General features: G+C 36.5%; 1 protein-coding gene across 5 annotated transcripts in view; it reads right to left on the reverse strand.

Moving 5' to 3' along the window:
- SRBD1 (S1 RNA binding domain 1) overlaps positions 1-14,400 on the reverse strand; it is a 132,741-nt gene that overhangs the window by 65,875 nt on the left and 52,466 nt on the right. For all 5 annotated transcript variants that reach the window (XM_063328628.1, XM_063328629.1, XM_063328630.1 and 2 more), the window contains one exon: positions 2,101-2,192. In XM_063328628.1, coding sequence (XP_063184698.1) covers positions 2,101-2,192 — 92 coding nt within the window. The remainder of the gene's footprint in view (positions 1-2,100; positions 2,193-14,400) is intronic.

Genomic DNA, 14,400 nt, shown 5'->3' on the forward strand with positions numbered 1-14,400 from the left:
ACACAACAATTAAAATAAAAAGCAAGTCAGCTTTGACACCATGTCACTTCTCTGTTTGCTGCAAATTAAAGGAAAATCAAAAGCACAAAAGCAAAAGCTAGTCAAGAAAAAAGTTTGCAAAAAATCCCAAACATCGGTTAATATTTCCCTCTAATGTTATGTCAGATTTTTCTGTTCAGCATTAAAAAAAAATGTCCACAGCTTTGGCGCAGCTAATTACAAATTGACACCGAGAGACATCAAGAAGAAAGTCTAAAAACTTTTAGAAAAATTTTGTTGTAATAAGTATACTTCTAGTTGTCAGTTCCATAACAGCTGACATCCATGGAACTAAGCAATTATTTTCTCACTTTCTAGCCTACCCCTTTTTCAGTTTCTATCCACTCTGCGGTACTGCTGCGGCACGTTAAAATTGCTTATGCTTTTCAAACCAAATGCAGCAACGCTTAAGTTATGCCTGAAGCAACTCCTAGTAATAATGGAGAAATAGGAACTCTAGATAATTAATACTGATATTGGTCATATATCACAAGTTTGATTTTCATTTACTGTATTTGATGCACAACATTAAATAGAAGTGTCCGAAATTTTCAAAAATTAACTTCTGAAAAAAGGAAAGTCATGTACATCTGGAAAAGCATATTGTTAATAATTAGATTTCCTCCTCTTCAGTGTTTTTCTGTTCATTTACATCAACTCTAACTCTAAACCCACATTTAATATATCAGCAACATAAGAAAAAAAAACAAACTTTGTCCCAAGGGAAAGTTAGTGGCATCTGTCACAAATACAGAAAGGTCACAAGCCTAATATTTGCTCTGGCCATACCGTGACACGTTCAAAACCCGTGGCCCAGGGAAGAAATAATCACAATGGAGTCTGTTTGCAGGCAGAGAGAAAAAGAGTAAAACAAAAAGAAGCTAGTGGTCTGTCCTGCGAAGGGAAGGGCCGATATAGACATTTAAGGAATATTCCTGTAAAATGATTCACTTGGAACATCGAGTTAACACAAATCCTTTTTTCCCTTTGTGGAAATCAGAGGAAAGGGGAACATGGGGAATCCTAGAAAGTTTTACCCCCCCAAATACCCTGTAGCTTCAGAACTGTTTTCTGCTGACCTACTTCTACACCTTCCTCAGGATTTCCAAGCCAGTAACCTGCTAAACTAACAATCAAATTAAGAATAGTATCATTTTGACTGGAAAAGATTTCTATATGAGAATGTTACTGCATTTTCAAATGTGTTTTATTTGATTGAGTACGACAGTAAATTACAGGTAAACCAAGAAAATAAAAACCGGGTTAATTAAAACAAACACAAAAAGACACCCAATTAAATAAACACTAATGAAGTAATCCAAAATAACCCCAGGCCCGCCCTTACAGCTGTCTTCCAATAAACCAAATACATGAATAGAATTTGGACACCAACGAAGCTGCTAGGAATTTGATCTTTAAAGACTACTATTTAACCAAACACTGAAATTATAACAGTGGCAACCCTTGCACATTTCTAAGAACTTAGGCTGTATTATACCTCAGTGACATTTATGCTGAAGTAGGTAGGTTTTAAATAACTAAAACTAAATAGTATTTCTTGAGGACTGTATTCAGCTACATGAAGACTTCAAACTGATCTCAATGAATGCATACCTTTAAACTGCCTGTTCTATTCTTACATTTTTTTCTACCACTTGAAACATTTAATTATTGTTAGAGACATTTGTGTACATACAAGGAACAAGAGAAGAGAGGGAAGGTCTGGCTCTTGTGGGCACGGACACATTCAAACGTGAAAGTTTATGCAATTCATTGGTTATATTAATGTCCATAAATTCTCCTGTACCAGCCTATTGAAGGAATATATCCACAAGGACCTTTACATTACAGGCCTTAGTAAAAGATGATGTCATTGATTTGCATACCTAGCATTTCAAATGTGAAATGATAGAAGAATTAAAGTTTAGAAACAAAACATCCAAAACCTTCACTTTTTATACTTTTAACTATTATTATACTGAATATTATAAACAGTACAGTCTGAGAACTGACACTTAAGCTCCATGTTGAAATGGTGACAAAACGGAATACTTTTCATACCTGCGCTTCTCAGGTTAGGGTCTAAGTCTGGCATTTCCTTGGATGCTTCTGGACTGACGCTGTAGATAGATGCTCCTGCTTCACTGACAATGCTGAAAAATAAAATGGCAAATAATCAAAAGACCACACAACTAAAAAACTCATCAAGTGACTTAATTGAATATTTGGATTTTTTTTTAAAGCCTCATGTTTTAAAGATATTTTGAGTCAACTGAATACTTACAAAAGTAAGACAGTACAGACAAAGCAAAAGATCTCCATGTACGCCAAAACAGCCCTCCCTGACCTGCAACATCCATTCTTTTTCAGTTCTGGCCCTATTATAAATACGCACTGTATATCAGCCCTTGCAGTAATCTTACAACACAGAAAATGAACACGAGAAATAAGTGTTACCAGAAGTAACACTTTGTTTCCATAAACAAAACAAAAACCTACCGGACAGTTTCATTAAAAACACCTAGATTCTGAAGTTTAGCATCAACTAAACTATTACATGAACCCAAGTCATGACTGTGCACACACATTGTCTAAAGCTAGCTGCCTAAAAGACTCAGAAAAAACCCAACTTGACACAGACTGAGCCACAGAGCAGCAGCTCGCTTCTCAGCGGCATTTAATACAGTCTTCTCCCCGCTCTCACTGCCATCCCCAAAGAATAACACAGACTGCATGTCTTCAGTAACTTAAACTACAGTTCATGTATCTACCACACACCTCAAACTCATTCAGTAATGATGATAAACTCACCAATTCAAATCACAACACGTAATTGAAAAACCCTCGAGTGCTCTAGTTCTACTCAAGAGAAAACAGCAATCAACTATTCACAGTGTAAGTTTATTTTCAGCTGTGAAATTTTGACACCACTGAATCAACAAACAGTATATTTCTTCAAATAACTTCAACAGAACTTGAATTTCAGACTGATAATTAAGGCACCATACAGCTACTGCACTGGAGAGGAATACTATCCGTTTCAGAACTATTTTTACTTTTACTATTCTGCTCTTAGAATAACCTTATCTTCACCGTAAGGACAGAAACCACAGTCCAGACCTTTCAATAAAAATCATAACTTTGCTTTCTACTGTTTTAAAATTAGACTATAAATTTTCCTCTTAAGACTATTTAGTAGGTCACACTTTTAAATAAAGAAACTGATAACTAGAAGCCCCTCCCTTCAGAAAAAGCTGGAGAATAGCTCAGTGATAAAACACATTCCCGTTCGGTGTTCCAAGCATGTTAACAGTAAATAGAGTAAAATGCAGATATAAAAGATATGTTTTTCTTACTGTTGTTTTTACATGTTTGGTTTTTTTTAATATATAAATTACCATAATCTATTCAATCAAAATGGAATTTGGTGAGCGCTGTACATACAAATCAGATTTTATAGTTACTAGAAACTCAAAAGAACATTTCAATATTACAGACAAATTGGATCTTTTAATAAATACAGAGGATAAAATCCAGTCCTCTTCTGTATAGCATAACTCCAGCCCTATTCAAACAATCAGTTTACACGAGAGAAAAATTGCTCAGACCAGTTGGTCAACAGCCTGAACAAGGCAAATGAAAATGAAACTATTTACATGATCTTTTTATAAAAAAAAAAAAAGTCATTATTATGGGCATTCCTTCACTCTAAATGGCATTCAGAAAACAGTCCCATGACAGTTAATAACTGAGGGTCACCAGCAAAACAAGTTTGGAAATATGACCATATCACAAAAACCTAACTGCTGAAAAACACAGATGTTGACAGAAGCCTCCTCAAACTGATTTTTCTGACAAAAGGGTAGTTTAAAGAACAATGCAGCAGAATGTATTTCTTAACCTGTTCACACCCTATAAAGGCAGAATCTGGCAAGCGCACCCTTTTTGGAAATCGCTTCCAAAAAACCACACACGTTAGCACATACTTCTAACAGCTTTTAACTAATTGCTCTTCAATCGTTTTGTATTCAAATGGATCCAAAAGTTAACCTCTCATGCAATTTCTAAATTCAATACATTGATGTTACAGCTTGATAAAAAAATGTTTTGTGTGCATTTTTACAGTGCTAAACTATATAAACTGTGTTACTGGACGCAGCTTATTGCTCGATCCCTCCCAGTATTTTGTGCAGTGAAAAAAATAAAGTGGCACGGATGGGAATTTTAACATTTAACACTTAACCTAATGATTCTCATTAATGCTACCCTCACAGTTTTGAGATGCGAGAAGAATGCAGTAATACTATCATTCTATGGTAGTGACTTGTGCCAAATTTTAAGGTAGGTAGCACAAAAACTCCTTGCTAAAATGAGTAAATAAAATTAAACTCAGGATGGAAGGAAGAAACATTTGAAAAGAGCACATTTCCTTTCCTCAAGTACACGAACATTTATACACCGGGTGGAGAAAGAGGGGGGGAGAAGTCAAGTAAAAAATTTTTTCAAGCAGGAAAACAAGATATAAAAAGCACTTTCAGAAGCAGCATACACTGGATATTTGACATCCATTCTAAGATGGTTTTGTATACACATGCAGTTATTCTGTGAAGTATTTAGTGTAGCAGACTTGGAAAAGGAGGGGAAGAATTTCCGCTCACGCAGAACCCCATACCATTGCACCTAAAACAGTAAAACCCAGACGGTAAATAAATTTGTTACCCAGAGCAAATGCACAGGGCCACAAACTCCAAAGGAAACCATCCTCTGGTTCGTTCAACCATAGTCAACCCAACTTTTACAGACCTATTAGTGGCTGTCATGTGGTTTTATTTAGTTTGTTTTTAGCTACAGTGAGGTGGTTACTAATGTGACACTGGCACATATGATATAAAACACTTAGCTTGGTCACAACAAGATCACAAGCAGAATAGGTTTGGAGATTTTTGTTTGCAGTTGTTCTGGATTTTGCTTTTTGACTAGATAGGAGATAGTTACTTTGGTTTAGAGACACTAGAAGTTTTTCTGGCATGTTTTTTTTTTTTTTCTTCATTCTAATACTCCTCTTTAAAAAGGACTTATCCTATATAGGATAATTTATGCTAATTTAATACTGTAAAATGCTCTGCATCATGCTTTCAAAGAGTGTACGTATTTTATGTCAGGGCACATGAAGACAAAACCAAATCTGCTCAAATCAGCAGGCGATAGAAATTTACTCCAAACTACTGCAGTCCAACCTCCTCCCTCCCCCTTTTTTTAAAGGATACAAATTTCAAGAGTCAAAAGAAAGCCCTCATAAGTGTTGGTAAAACCTGTATCTAAAAATCTGTATACATTCAGAACTAGAATTTGTTTCTACTTTGACTTAAGCCACGTAATGCATTAAAACAGGAAACTAGACTCCCCTAACCCTCATAAAATGAGGTCCTTATTTCTGTGCATTTCTTAAGAGGAAAGATTCTTGCACTGACCACAATCTTACCAGTTAAAACAACATTATTAAAAATTTACTTTGCCATTTAAAATCATATGTACTAGGTAAATAAGCAAGTGGTCATGATATGATATGCTTATCATACACGAATGGACAAGTTTCATAAACTGCCCTCTGAATTAACAAAAAAGCAGGTAAAGAATCTGGGAACATGCCCCCATACTTCCTGCTTGCCACATCAACCATCTTACAGACAAGTATTTTTCCTCAGCGTCTATATTCAACTTTTTAAAATTAAAAGCGCCCAAACCACAAAGGCTCTACATAATATTTCAATTTACTCTTTTTAATTGTACAAACAGGGTTGTTGCATAGAAAGTAAGTTTTCGTATAGTGCACCGGCCTCATCCACATTTGTCAAGACACATTTTAAGTACTCTTAAACCAACATTAAATATATTCCACCAGCACCACCTGGTGGGCCCTTAGCTTTATGCTAGAGACCACATCGGCTGTATTCTAAATGCTTTAAGGAGCCTTTCAACATTTACTAGAACAAGTTATTTTCTTATTCAACTTAGATAACCATCATATATTCAGTATGAAAAGATAAGTTGAAGACCTGTTCAAAACATTCAGATTTTCAGCCTCTTAATTTTTACACAAAAAAAGCCTTAGGCCTTTCTTGTAAAAGGTTAAAAAATAATCTCAGAATACTTTTTTTTTTTAATTTAAAGCTATTGCATACCTACAAAAATGCATAATACTTAAGATTATATTTAACAAGCTAGAGTTATCAACAGTTGTTTGAATATGTTACTACTTCATGTACGTGCATATAATGGCACATTTTTTAAAACTTACAAGGTTCTTCCATATTAAGTTTTCACTGAAAACCTTTTCAAAACTATTTGTAAAAGCCTAATGTACATATAATGAAAAAGATATATCAGGCTGGAGGCTTCTAGGTTAAAGATAGATGCAGCTTCCTGACATTTTCACGAACCTTACCAACATTTCAGACTATTTTATTACATTTAAGTCAATTCCCCACAATCAAATGCAACACTGGATTAATAACCTACAGAGAGAGAAAAAGTAACTTTATCCAACTTTACATAACTCACTGTTCCTACAATCTCCAAACCCCTGATTTATAACTTGAAGCCTTTAAAATAACATTTTAAGAAACAATACAAGCACAAAGAAGAGAACAGTGTTAATACTTGGATGAAAATTGCGGTCATTCTAAAAGCAAAGGGTATGTCAACCTCAAAGTGGGCCCAGATTTTCGAATTTGTTCATAAAATTATGATCTGCCAAAGTATAACTCCCTTCCCAATCAAAATTTAGTAATTGTGGTGAACTCCTCTAACCCAACTTTTTACATATTAACTGATAAATATATTCTTCATAAGCTTGTGGCAAAAAAAGCTAGAGACACCCACAAAGGGCAGAAGTACAGAAGGGTCAGAGGATTATTCAGTGTTACTTAATAAAATAAGTGGCTTAAGAATTACCCAGGACAGAAAAATAAAATGAAATTAAATGACAAAAATATTTGCTAGAAAAGAATGTTACATTTAGAAGCTCTATTGGAATGCTACAAGCTTTAATTATGTTGATAGATTTAGTGATTAAAAACAAATTGAGGAGAGACCAGGGAGACTTAATTAAGTACAGGCTCAAAAGAAGACTGGGCTATTCCACGAAAGAGAAATCCATACTGAAAACACAGGAGTCCCAACTAGCTCCAGAAGAGCCTAAAACCAAAAGTGGTTGAGAGCTATGCAAGTACTAGAGAAATAGTATGTCTGCATCTGGTCTTATACATCTCCCTACATACCCATTTTTGGTGACTAATGAAAACTACCTAAGGGAGGTTGAAAGCTGTTTCATATGAAACAGCAATAATCCCTTTATTGCATTTTGACTTGTGTCTCATTCTTTCCTCTCCTGTCAAGCAGGACACCGCCCATGGCAGAAGCGACTTTGACGGCCACTCCAACTCCCCATCATTACCAACAGCAAGCTGCAGGTTTCTTGCTGTCATGGGCAAGTTACCTGCCATTCCCAGGGTCTCACATTCGTCTATGTGAGCGCTCTGGTCCTTATACACAGCACAGCTCCTTCTGCTGGGGAGGAGACCGCAGGCCAGCGCAGGCTGAGCGAGACGCTGTGATTTATTCAGCCACACGCGCTTCGCCACAGGAACAATAGGATACCAGCCTTGACAGACCCTGGCTCTGACACAGCTAAGCCATTACTTTTTTTTTTTTTTTTTTTCCTCCTCCTTATGTCATGGAAGTGCAAGATAAAAAGGTTCTGGTATATACTCAATAATGTATTCAAAGAATAAAAAGCTTGAGAAGATTTTTAAGAGCCTGTTCATTCTGACAGATGAGCTCAAATTCAAAATCTGCTCTTTCCCCCAGCTCCCGTGAGCTAGTAGTACGGCAAACGAAGATGTTAGGATCACGAAAAATATAATACTAGAAAGCAATCATAATTCAACAGAATCAAGCCAAAAACCATACAACTCATCTGTGCTTTTAAATAATCTAAGGATTTAGCTTTAAATTTTAACAACATATAGAACTCGGGAGATATATTTTACAATGACAAAATATACTGTTAGATAGGAATGGAATTTTCATCGAATTTCCATTTCTTCATTCAAAACTTTTAGTCGCTACATACCACACAAGTTTTGCTTATATGGAAATCCACCTTTCAAAACCAGTCACATTAGACAAGAGGTGTTACAGTCGCCTTTTGCAAAAATACTACAGAAAAGCCCACAGAGATGTCATTCAATTAGATGGGGGGGAGAGAACAAGTTTAAAGAACAGTTCCTCCTGCTCAGAAGGTCCCAAGCATGCGAAAAGTTAAGACCACAAAGTGTCTTCAGACACCCACATCAAGCGATAAGCACCGATATAGACCCTGTATTGTTGCTCAGCCGCACTCTGCAAGTTTCCATAGAAAATGTTAAGTGAAATTCTGCTTACAATACGCAAAAGAAAAATGTAATGGTTTGAAATACCAAATAATAGCCTTTTAACATCCAACAAAATACAAGAACTCTCCAATGGCTGTTTTATAAGAAATTAAAAGGAATACAAGAAATCAAAGGCAGTTTAACTAAAAAGACCTGCATCCAAATCTCATAAGAAATGTATGACAAAGACCAAAAAATTAGTAAGTATATTAAAAAATGCAATTATTGAAATAGTTACCTTCAAGTATTACCCACTTCCCTGCAAGCTGGGAAATATTAGGGCTAACAAAGCACAACATTTTTGACTTTCACTGCTTTGGATTATAAAAGAGGGCTGCATATTCATTTTACATTCTAAGAGTATTTTGCCTGTAATCTAACATATTAAGAAGATATTTCAAACATAAGGACAATTATGTTCTGAGCCACGAAACCTGATTGCCTATTTGTTAGCACAAAATGGGTTTCAAGTATACAGGGGAAGCAATTGTGGCATAGGATTTAAAAGCTTATCATTTAAAAAAAAAGTTACTACTTTGGAAAATGCAGCTCACTTCTACTAACTTCCAGATTTGGATGAATGCAGAAAACATATCCCACATAAAACATTTCACTGATTACAGAATCAGAAGAGTTCAAAATTTTCTGGTTTCAATTCCTCAACTACCATCATTCCCCTCACCAAGGAAAAGTGATGTGAAATTTCCTGCCATTAAAACAGTAAGAGAATTGCTACTTGCAGCAGAATGGAATAGGTTTGCGAGTTATTGCAAGATATAACGATGAGTTACCATGCTTTAATTTCTTCTGCCTTAGATATAACTCTATGAATCCCTAAATCCAAAACTACTTACTATACTAAACTAATAAAACTAACTGTATAGCTACAGCCCGGAATCCTTTATTCATCTGCGTATGAACCATGCCCTCAGCACATCCCTGCAAAGGGAAGAATGATCAGATATCTGTCTTCATCTTGTCTGAAAACGATGACATTTTTCAGTAAGAAAAGGGTCCAAATGGCAGGTGTCAAAGAGCCTTAGCTTCACACGTGGTGCTAGGAGGCAGAAAAAACAACAGTAGCGTGTGGCCATGTCAGAGCTGCACAGAAGCTGCCGTACAAGTGCATATGTGAAAAGAGCAAACCTCATAGCCTGTTAAATCAATCTAGTGCCAGATGCTGTTATCAGAACAAAACTGGTGCCGCAGATTCATCCCCAGAAGAAATACATGTCCCCATTCAGTGAAAAGTGAAAGACCTAGGGTGGCATGTCTCAAGACTGAAGGTGACAGTCACCTGTGACTGCCCCCACCGCTTTCATTGACAGTTTTGGAAAACAGGTCCTGTCATTGCTCATAAAGCAGCTAGAGCTGAAGCTCCTTTCTGCTCTTGCAGAGAGCTTTAAAATATGAACTCCGGGTCCAAAATCTACTTGCAAGTTAACCATCCAACTAAAAAGCAGTTAAGTCGTTTATTTTTACTTTAAACACTGTAGTACAGTAGGAACTTAAGAGAGAGAATCCAGCTACCGCTCTTCTCCCTGTTGCAGCACTGCCATGAAGAGAAATCGCAGCAATATGGATAGCGTTATAGAATACAATATTACCTTAATGTAAGAGGACAAGTTTAAAAAGAAAAAATCCTACGTTTTATGTGATTACAGTAAAGCATGAAATAGCATTAAAGTAATTCTAAGCAGAATTAGTGATAATTAAATATATTCAAATACATTTAAAAGTTACTTATGTGTAGCCAATTCACATTAGAAGAAAGGAAAGACAGTAAAGAAGGCTTCAGGATTAACATAGGAAATGAAAACCATGGAGTCCACTTCTAAAAATATAATAGGCAAGAAAACAGGTATGCGCCTTAGGAATACACTTTATAATTTCAAGACCAATCCTGCCAGTACTCGCTCAGTTTTATACAACTAAATTATCCCAGTGATCTCAGGGGAACAAACTGTATATACAACACTAAAAAAAATATAGCCAAACACTGACAAGATTTTACCTAACCTCCATTCACCCACAGGGAGGGGGGCACAGGGAGACAAACACAACCAACGTTGACAGTCATGCTTCAAAAAGGAGAGAAACAATAGGTGATGTTAAACACTCACTTTCATAGATTTATAGAGACTCTTGAAATGAAATTGCCTAGATGCATACATTAAAAACATGACACAGTCCAAAAAGATGCTACTGCTCCCCCAAAAGCCTAGCAAAACCATTCCACACCACAGAGCTCAATGCGCAGCCTTATTTAGCCCCTAGCCCTCCCAGTTCTCCAGAGCTTGCTGAAGCCAACAAGCCCGACCCAACACCATGAAACACAGCTGACCAAAGGAAGCTGTAAGTTCCAGAGCAGGAGGCTGTCACCAACCCTGTCCTGCCGCAGCTCCTTCTCAGCTCAGCCAAGCGGAAACCCCTGCAGCAGGAGCACATGGGGAAAGCTGGTGTTTCAACCAGCCCATCTCCAGCCACTCAGGATCTTGCAAGAGGTAAGACCCATCCCAGCTGCTTTTAGAAACAGCAGAGGCAAAGGGTAAAAGCCTGGAACTCAGCAGTTCATGTTCGTGCATAGTTATTCAAGTTGCAGCATTATAAAGTACCAAGAACTAAGGGAACCAATAAAGACTTTTTTAAAAAAAAGATTCCTGCCTATAAAGCAATACCTAGACCTTGCTAATACCATCTATATTTGGTGTTATCACCAACAGTTTATAACTAGGGAAACTGATGTCTGCCTAAAATCTGTCTAATTTTCAAGCTAAAACATTTCGCTGTTGCACGCACTGTCCTACCCACACCACCCTTCTCCTGTAGGACGCAGGACATTTAAGACACAGATGATCCATTAAGGAGAGACCATCAGGTTCTCCAGTGAATACAGACCCCTCAACCAGTTTACTTGTCAGTGAACTTCATAGAGCATGCAGATTTAGTAAAATAAAAATTGTATCAAGAAGTCTCACATGCAAACCGTCAGTTTGAAATTATCTAGAAAGGCAACAAGAACATGCTATTCCATTGCTGTAATTGCTCTCAGGAATCATTCTTATCTGGTAGAATAGGCAACACAGATGCAGCAACTGCTGTGGCTAAAACACTGTTAATTAAGCCATACCAATGGCTGGAGCTTTGAGTCATGTTAACTCTCATGGAGACTTTGTCCCCAGAGTGGAGCATAACCGGACAAGACCACAACATATGGAGCAAAATGCCTCTGGAGAATGGCACCTCCAGCAACTGTCATTTTCTTTAATGCTCACTCTGGGCAGTTGGGAGGCAGCCCGGCCAGGGCTGCCATGCAGCCTCCACAGCCCTGATCCATGCAAAATTCTGACCTGTAGCTTTGGCTTGACTCAGGCTTTATTCTGTTTCTCCCCCGTCCTGCAATATCACTGATCTTAGTAGTCAGTCTCCTTCGCAAGCTACCCTCTCCTCAGCACAGATCCATAAGCAAAGGCTTCTCTTAGGGCTGAGCAAGGCGATAGAGACAGACTCACTATGTGCTGTGAAGGAATCCCAGATCCCCCGCTGCTGCACCTCTCTGTTCGTTCCCTCCCCATCCCTCTTCACATCTAGGCTGTATCTGAAGACATCATATTTAATATTTTTAACCTACAGACACTTCTTGGCACAGCTTACTGAACTCTGAAGTACCCAGGTTTTCCACATAGAGAAACTCAAAATAAATTAAGAATTCTGGAATCAGAATGAATGCTGGCAGGAAAACTTCTTTAAGGTACTAAATAGTACGGAAAAGTGTGACCGCATCTTGCTATCCGTGTTGTTTCTTCTTACTTTACTTTGATTTGAAATTCACCTAAAAAAAAAAAAAAGCTGTCTGCTTCAGTTCACAGAAGATACATTCGCCTCCTGTGTTTATTCTCCAGTTTAACAGAGATTTGAGATGCAGTTTACTCGCGACAGATGTTACATTAAGTAAACGGTGCTTCATGCAGACCTGATCAAAATTATATGCTGCTGTCACTCAAAAATAATTTCTGCAAACTTAATCATGACAGTGCTCTTAAAATTTCTAAAGTCCTCATTTGTTTTGTTTTTTTTTTTCTTTCATTTTATTAACACAGGGAAAAAAACAGTTTGCTTTGACATTTTCCTATACTCTAGTTTATGACTATTCAAAGCTGACGCTGATCAAGAAGTGTTCCATTCCGTCCATCAAGGAAAGTTTTTCTTCACTGGAAAAAAGGCTGTAAAACTGAGGTACTAGTTTAGTGCTTCCAGAAAATTCTATTAATCCCTTGTGAAGGAACTGTAACATTACAATATAAAAAGGATTATAGTGACAGACCAGAAAAAAAAACCCAAGGAAGTTAAGAAAAAGAGTAGGTTACTCATTCTTCAGAAAAAGGTAACGTTTTTCATGCAAAACTAAAAAATAAATAAATAACTAAAATACAATGAAGTGAAGCTTGCTTTACCTTAACAAGCAGTTACCTTTACATCTGCGTCTAACAAAAGAAGATGTACTCAAGTGTCTGTAGAGAAACATAAGTAGATTGAGTGCTTTGTTATTAAATTATTCACTGTTCTCTTCTTAGGCCTCTGGGGTTCTTTCATGTCTTCTCTGGTGCTCCTCATTGTCATAGTTTCAAATATTATTATTTTACTGATATGATAGGCAACCGTTGGGCATCTACAGTAAGAAATGCTAATCTGCATCAAATACGTCTCCAAATGAAAGTGAGCTAATCATTCTTGTTTATTCTTTAACCATTTAAAATAGTGGATACCATCTTATTTTATATTACAAAGAGAAGCATGTATCAACCTCATGTAAAAACAAAAACCACCACCAAATCCTCACAATTAATGTGGCAATTAATGAATTGCACGTTTTTGCAGAAAACAAATTCCTTTAGTAAGACTGTAACCAAAAGGGGGATAAAACTGACAAAAATAATTATCTAGAATTAGTGAAATAAAAGTTTGGTTAGGTAGTGCTATATTTGTTTTCCCTCTTCTCTTAAAAGGGAATAATTTGTTCCCTCAGGTTGTGACAGATCCACACTGGAGACTTTCCATGAGTAACATCACTAGAACTGGCATAAACATATGCTGAAAGACCACTTCATTTAAAACATGTTTTTCATCCAGTTACAAACACTTTAAAGAAAAAATTTCTTCTGGACTGAAACTTCTTATGCTTCATTTCTAACCAACCACTTTTAGACTCAAAAAACCTGTCAACTAAAAAAAATAAGTTGTTTTTTTTTTAAGTTATCCAAATACTAAAGCCTAGGATAAGACGTCCTTCTAGTTTTTGAAGAGTTATCCTTACATCTAAGTCATCAAAATGCAGCTACATTTTTTTATGTCCTACTTTTTACACCACAATTTTCAAAGTGATTCTCCAGTTATAGGTATGTTACACAGTACTTAGATACTTAATCACCTGCAATTCTAGCAATAAAATATCTTAAAACAGTGTAAAGGTTCATTAACACATTTATACATGTAATTACTCATGAGTCCAATGACAAATATTTTGCAGGAAAAAAAAAATCTTGGAATATGCATCTTTTTAACCACATTAACCCTCTTTTTGACACCACATTTTATAATGGAAAAGTCTCTTAAAAACATTTGAGGAGTTGTGGGTCACAGTTACACGACTTTAAACAAAGCCACTAACGAAAGTAAAATGGTTGACTCGCCCTTTTCAAATACAACTACGTTGTTTTCTCTAATAGGTGATAAAGTTTGCACCAGGAAGTTCATATGCATTTTTTCTTGGAAGGCCAAAAAAAAAAAATAAAAAAAAAAAATCCATCAACAGTCCAACTTCCACCCAAACCCAAAGTTTCTAGAATAAACTACTGTACTGATTTCCTCCTTCCTCCATTCAAAACTCTGTTTTCTCTCCTCATCACACGTTACTTCAAAATGAGAG

This window comes from Chroicocephalus ridibundus, chromosome 3 (assembly GCF_963924245.1).
Source record: "Chroicocephalus ridibundus chromosome 3, bChrRid1.1, whole genome shotgun sequence".
Lineage (NCBI taxonomy): Eukaryota > Metazoa > Chordata > Aves > Charadriiformes > Laridae > Chroicocephalus > Chroicocephalus ridibundus.